The 7396-nt window shown below is 36.1% G+C and overlaps 1 protein-coding gene across 1 annotated transcript; it reads right to left on the reverse strand.

Moving 5' to 3' along the window:
• Positions 1-6118: 6118 nt before the first annotated feature.
• Positions 6119-7096, reverse strand: LOC119536198 (olfactory receptor 8B3). The gene has a single exon (XM_037838902.1). It carries the CDS (start codon positions 7070-7072, stop codon positions 6119-6121), a length of 954 nt encoding a protein of 317 aa, XP_037694830.1. The 5' UTR covers positions 7073-7096.
• Positions 7097-7396: the final 300 nt, after the last annotated feature.

The following is a 7396-nucleotide window of genomic DNA, read 5'->3' on the forward strand; positions in this document are numbered from 1 at the left end:
TTAGATGTCATGAAAAGGTATTCTGATTGATTCAGTTACTTTGAACACAGTAGTATTGGGCAAAATCTTAACTTTCTCAGCTAGCATTACAAGGAAGATGCAGGAGACTTTTTACATTACAGAGAAAAAAGCATGGGTATAATGAACAATGAACATAATCAGATGAAACAGATTATATTTAAAATTTAAGTTTCAATCTATAAGAACCATACTTCTCAACACTAAATTACAGATTTGTTCATCAATGTTTATTGAAAGGAGCAAGATTTTCCTCCAATATGTTGAGGTGTTAAGAAAATGTATATTTTTTTTATTTAGTGTCTCTGCAATATACCTCTGATCCATGCTATAATATAGAAACTTTCTAGCTTCAAGTTACAGAATGCTCAATTAAGAGCCTAATTAAAATAGGAGCTTATTTTTCTCACCTAACCATAAACCTAGAGGTAGAGTGTCATGGCATTGGTTCAACAACTCAAAACCCTCATCAGTCTATTGGCCTTATTCCACAGCCTTGTTGTCTGATGGTCACAAAATGATTGCCATAGCTCTAAGAATCACATTTTCCTACAGTGATATCCAAAGACGAGAGCAAGAGAGTAAGAAAAAAGAATTCCCCTCCATGCCTCTCCCTATATATGATGAAGTAAATTATCTTCAGAAGGCAGTACATGTCTTCCTTTTATGCTTCTTCCATCAGAATTATCTTAAGTGGTCAACATTAGCTGTAAGTAAAACTTGAAAAATCAGTATCTCCCTCTATCCTGAAAGGATTCTGACATAAGGGAGCTGGGAGGTATCAGCACTATCTGCTACATTTAAGAAGCTAGAGAAACACATTTGTATAGAAAATTGTGTTTACTCACTTTAGGTATATATTTGATTTTTAAAAAGCAAATTAGCTCTTTCAAGCATTAAATTAACTAACCTGCTACAGGATAAACAACTAACCATATAAATATATATGCATGTATGTTTAAATTAAATATGCACATATACACGTAAATATTTATGTAGTGTGGATGGGGCTCACACTATACTTATATAGAGAGGGTTGGCTTGTTATTCAGAAAACATCAGACACTCTTAATTTTTAAACTGCTCAAAAGAAGGAATGCCTCCAAATACAAAACAATGACTTGTGTTACCACAATTATGGTGACCTTTGGGGGGGGGAGGCTTGGAGGAATGGCAACCCCAAACAGAAAGATGCAATAGACCATTTGGGTACTGAATTTATGATGCATAAGAATAAAGATTAAGCATTCTGAAAGTTCAATTTTAGGTGTGATTTGGAAACATCTTTGCTATCTATCTCTTATTTATGATCTTCTCAATATATAATATAAGATGGGGAAACTGCTAGACTCAGTAAATAAGGTTAAAAAAAAAAGGAAATTCATGGAAGAGCCTACAGGATAAGGACCTTAAGTTAAGAGAAATGAATGAGATGATTTGAAGTAATAACCCCCCTGGTAACTCCACAACTGCTTGTGGTGTTGAAGAAAGAGACTCTAGACTTCCTCCACCAGCATCCTTACACCATTCCTGCCTCTCCAGCTCAGTGAGATTCACACTGTAGGTAGTAAAGCCTCAAATCAGAGTTATGATGTAGTAAGAGCTGTCTAGGCTGACCGCGATTCCTTCAGAAAACTAGAATGTAGACAGAGAAACACAGGGGATATGTCAATCCATGATTTATATGACCAGCCCATTCAATGTCCACTCCCTGTCCAAAACCAAGTTAATCTAGTTTGAATGCATATCTTTCCTAACCTCAAAACTTGCTAAAATTGGAAGCTGATAAATAGGTCAAAAACCTGGAAATGTGTGAGTAAAGGTAGAGAAGAATGACATTTCTGGACATTTTTCTTCAGAAATGTGTCCTACTATGTCCTATGCATTATTTCAACAGACGTGCAAAAGCTGGAGTTTTCACTACTGTGGATATTGGTTGTCCTATCAAAGAGGCACTTGTTGGAGAATTTTCTGCCCCTAGTGTTTCCTAGATAATACATTCTTTACATGGTCTACAACATAAATCATGGCATAGCAGAGAAGGATCTCTTGGTCCTCTGGTAAGGGCCTTCTTACAAATTGCAATTGCTCTAAAAATAAGAGTTTCCTTCAGCATCAAAACAACTACAGTATAAACCTGTGTGAAATTCCCCTATAAACAAAGGAATATAATTACATGGTCTAATTAGGTCCCTTTCACACCAAAATATGCATCTTCTCATTTATAAGTTAATGTTTCAGAGATAATGTAGGTAGACATCATCCTTGATGGGGACTTTTGACTTAGAGAAGATTTGAACTAATAAAAGAAAAAAAAAAAACCATGCTATAGGGAATATCCTAAATAAAGGCTCTCAAAAATATCTAAAGACCACATTAAGATCCTGAAAAAAAAATGTGTGTGTCTGTGTGTGTGTGTAAGTAGAGTATATATATCAAAATTGGGTCTGATTTAAAAAAAGTGTTATTTTTAAACTACACACGATATTATAAATTGTAAAATGAAAGGAGAAAACTTGAAAAATCCTTTTGCCCTCTCACTTTCCCCTTCTCCCTTCACTTGTGAGAAGCATTTGAATTTTTTGGAGGCTTTGTTGAGAGTTAATGAAGGTTCAAAGAGAGAAAAACAAAAAAGGTGTCTCTCTTTCTACCTCACGTTCACTCTTCTTGCTCTGAAGGAGCACAAATGATAAAAATAGTAGCATGAAAGCATTTCACAATCACCTCCACTATCATTTTTAACTGTTAGCAAGTGGGAATGAAAAACCCTAAGGAAATGAGGGAACGGTAGTTTAGAGCTCATACAAATGCCTACACAGTGGTGCAGGCATAAATTAAACCATAAAATTATTGACTCAGAATGAATCATAGACTTAAACATGTACGAACAAAAACTATAAAGCCCTTAGAAGAAAATATTGGAGTATTTTTTATAACCGTAGCTTACATAAGGCTTTCTTAGGTATGACACCAAAAACATAAGCAACAACAACAATAAAAAAATAGATAAATTTGACTACATCAAATTTTAAAACAGTGTGCTTCAAAAGTAGCAAAAAGTGAAAAAGCAAAGTACAAATGGGGGAAAATATAAGCAAACTGCCTATCTAATAAGGGTCTATTATATAAAAAATAGAAAGAACTCCTACAAGTCAATATTAAAAAGACAAACAACCCAATTTAAAAATGGGCAAAGGATCTGAATAGATACTTTCTCCAGAGAATATAGACAAATGGCCAATAAGCAAATGAATAGTTTCTCAATATCAAGGAAATACAAAACAAAACCAGAATGACATGGACTCTTAAACCCACTAGATTAGACAATAGGAAAAAAAAAACAAAACAGATAATAACAAGGGTTTTTCAGGATGTGGACATTTGGAGCCCTCATACACTGCTAGTAGGAAGGCCAACATGGCACTTCCATTACGGCCCAGCATTTCTACTCCTAGGTATATACTAGAAAAATGAAAAAACATGTCCATGCAAAATGTTCCATTAGAATGTTCACTGTAACTCTATACATAAAACCAAGAGCTCAATAGTCTATGGGCTGATAGATTAATGGAATGTGGTATATCCATACAATGGAATATTATTCAGCAATAAAAGGGTGTGAATTACTGACATATGCTACAACATGAATGAACCTTAAAACATTACCTAACTTAAAAAGAAAAACAGTCACAATAGACCTCATATTGTATTATCCTACTTATATGAACTGTCCACAGTGGGCAAATCTATAGAACCTGAAAGCAGATTGTAATTGTGTAGGGCGCGGTGGATGGAGGGATTGGGGAATGATGGCTAAAGGGGACTGTTTCTAAGACATTGAAAATGTTCTAAAATTTAACATTTTAGAATGTTCAACTCTAAACATTCTAAAATGTTGCACAATTTGCAGAATCTTGTGAATAAACTAAAAACTAACTGTACACATTACATAAGTGAATTGTATGGTATGTGAATGATATCTCAATAAAGCTGTTACCAGCTATTTCAAAACCCAGTACTATTTACAATAACACCAAAAACATAAAATATTTAGGTATAAATCTAATAAAAGTCATAATCTTTACACTACAAACTATAAAACACTAATGAAAGAAATCAAAGACATATAGTGTAACTTCCATATTCTTTCTATGAAGCAGGTATAGCACTGATACCTAAATCTGATTAAAATAGTACAAATACAAAACCATAGCTCACTATCACCTATGGATATCAATGTAAAACTATTAAATACTATATTTACAAACAAACACAAATTTTAGGAAGAAAGTAATACAAGATGACCAAATGGGATTTATTCTACAAATATAAGGCTGTTTCAATATTAGGAAGTCCATTAATAACATATATCATAATTGATTTAAGGAGGAAATATTATCTGTCTTAGTTTGCCAGGGCTGATACAACAAATATCACAAACAGGTTAAGTTAACCAACAGGAATTTATTGTCTCACAGTTTTGGGAGCTGGAAGGCCAAACTCAAGGTATCACCACACCACTCTTTTTCCAAAGTCTGCAGTGTTCTGGTCCTGGCTTGATCTCGGCCTCTGACACATGGAAATATGGGTCTCCTTTGCAGGCTTCCAATTCTGGCTTCACCTTACTGACTGCATCTCAATTTCCTCTGCTTATAAGGATTTCAGCCACATTGGGTTAATGCCCACCCTTATTAAGTTTGGCCTCACCTTAACTAATAACATCTTCCCAGGTGCTCTTTCCAAATGGGATCACACCCCTACAGATAGCAGTTAAGACATGAACATGTCTTTTGTGCGGCACATGATTCAATCCCCAACAATCTCCACAGACACTGAAAAGGCTTTTGACAAAATTCAAGCCCATTCTATTTTTTTAAAAAAAAAAACCAAGAAAACAGAAATTGAGGGACAAGTACTTAAAATGATAAAATATATACATATACATCCTAAAGCCAGTATCTTACTTAATGGGGACCCATTAGAGGCATTTCTATTAAGGATAGAAAGAGGCAAGGCTGTCCACTAACTACATTACTACTCACTCTGCAAGAAGTCTTACTTACCCAATGCAATTTTAGACAAGCAACAATTAGACACTGCTGATGGGAATGTAGAATAATGCAGCCCCTTTGAAAAGCAGCTTGGCAATTCCTCAAAAAATTAAATAAAGAATTGCCATATGACCCAGCAAATTCCTCCTAGGTATATACTCAAGAGAACTGAAAACATGTGCTCACTCAAAAACTCATACACAACTAATCACAGCAGCATTACTGACAATAGCAAAAAAAGGGGAAACAACCCAAATGTCCATCAAATGATGAATGGATACACAAATGTAGTATATGTATACAATGAAATATTATTCAGCAACAAAAAGTAATGAAGTGCTGATACATGCTTGGGTGTGGATGAACCTTGAAAGCATTATGCAAGGTGAAAGAAGACAGACACAAAAGACAACATATTATATAATTCCATTTATATGAAATCCCAGAGTAGGCATTAGTGGTTGTCAGGAGCTGGGGGGAGTGGAAAAGGGGAAAGACTCCAATAGACACTGGGTTACTTACTGGAATGAGGAGAATTTACTGTTAATTGCATAGTCCTGGTGGTTGCACAACCTTATGAATATAGTAAAAACCACTGAACTTTATATTTAAATAGGGTGAATCCTGCTGCCAATGCCAGTAACAATATTGACAAGAATGAGAATATTTCTATAGCATTTGGCTCTTTCTGTAAGTGAGCAGGATATAATATTAAGTATCCCAGGTGACTTATGGAATGCACCATCTTTGTTCAGGCTAGGGATAGATCAGAAGACAGAATGGGTATAAAAAAATAAAGAAAAAAGTCAGTGCAGAGGTTTTTTTTATAAATATGCTATTAATTATTTAGTAAACTTGTGAGAGGTACAGATGATAAGGTATCAAAGAAAAAGACAAGATTAGGTATAAGGGAAATCAGACAAGTCTATTAAACCACAATGAATAAAACAATCTGTACAATCAAAATGGTTATGAACAAAATCTTTTCATGGAAAACACCAATAAAAATTTGAGGTCCTTGCATTTCTCTATATTTTCACTGCTCTGCATTAGAATATGTTTCTCCTCTGGATTTTGATCAGGGCTTTCCTCAGGGCAACTTTAACATCCTTGTTCCTCAAGCTGTAGATCAGGGGATTGAGCATGGGCCCCACATTAGTATAGAAAACAGAAGAAACTTTCCCCTGTTCCATAGATCCAGGAGAAGAATACTTCAGATACATGAAAGCTGCTGACCCAAAAAAAAGAGAAATAGCAGTGATGTGAGAACTACAGGTGCTGAAGGCTTTTGATCTTCCTTGAGTGGATTTGATGTGAAGAATGCTAGTCAGGATGAAAATGTAAGAAATTAGGATGGTAAAACTAGGTACGGTGATATTAACCCCCACCACAATGAGAACTACCACCTCATTGACATAGGTGCTCATGCAAGAGAGTTGGAGGAGAGGGAGAATGTCACACAGGTAATGGTTGATGATATTAGCCCTGCAGAAGGTCAGTCTGAGCATGCACCCTGTGTGGACAGAGGCTCCAGCAAATCCCATCACATATACAGCAAGCACCAGCCCAGAACAGACCTGAGAGGACATGGTGACCTTATACAGCAATGGGTTACAGATGGCCACATAGCGATCATAGGCCATCGAGGTCAACATATAGCACTCAGAGATGACAAAGAAGAGAAAGAAAAACAGCTGGGTCATGCACCCCACATAGGAGATGATATTCTGCTTTGATACAAAGTTCATCAGCATTTTGGGGGTGAAAACAGAAGAGTAAAAGAGATCAATAAAGGAAAGATTGAAGAGGAAATAATACATGGGGGTGTGAAGGTTGGAATTCAGCCCAATTAGAGTTATCAAGCCAAGGTTGCCCACCACGGTGACAATGTAGATCATTAGAAACAGGTAAAAGAGGGGTTTCTGGAGTTCTGGATGATCTGTTAATCCAGCAAGAATAAATTCAGTCACTAAGGAGTCATTTCTGGCTAGCATTCTCATCATCAGAAATCTGTGAGGACAGAAGAAAATTACATTGATGGAGAACCCTGCCCTGTCTTGACAAACTCTCACTACAAGAATAAGACACAGACTGTCACAAGTCAAATCATCCTTTGCTTCAAGGAATCTGAATGCACTGTGACAAGCACCCTCAACATTTCAGTCACTGTGTCTTTTATCTTCATGAGCTGTTCTGCAAGGAATGATTCCTCCTGTTTTTACTAGAAGATGGAGTGATGGGGAGTCTACCCACCGATAAGCTCAGGGAGTAGGGATGTCTCCCCCATCTCTCCCTCTCATTCATCTGGCCCTTTACACCCTAGTCCT

The sequence above is a fragment of the Choloepus didactylus genome, chromosome 6 (assembly GCF_015220235.1).
Source record: "Choloepus didactylus isolate mChoDid1 chromosome 6, mChoDid1.pri, whole genome shotgun sequence".
Taxonomy (NCBI): Eukaryota; Metazoa; Chordata; class Mammalia; order Pilosa; family Megalonychidae; genus Choloepus; species Choloepus didactylus.

Excerpts from the sequence above, each read along its gene's own strand:
- LOC119536198 (XM_037838902.1), bottom strand. The coding sequence starts at position 7,072 with ATGATGAGAATGCTAGCCAGAAATGACTCCTTAGTGACTGAATTTATT.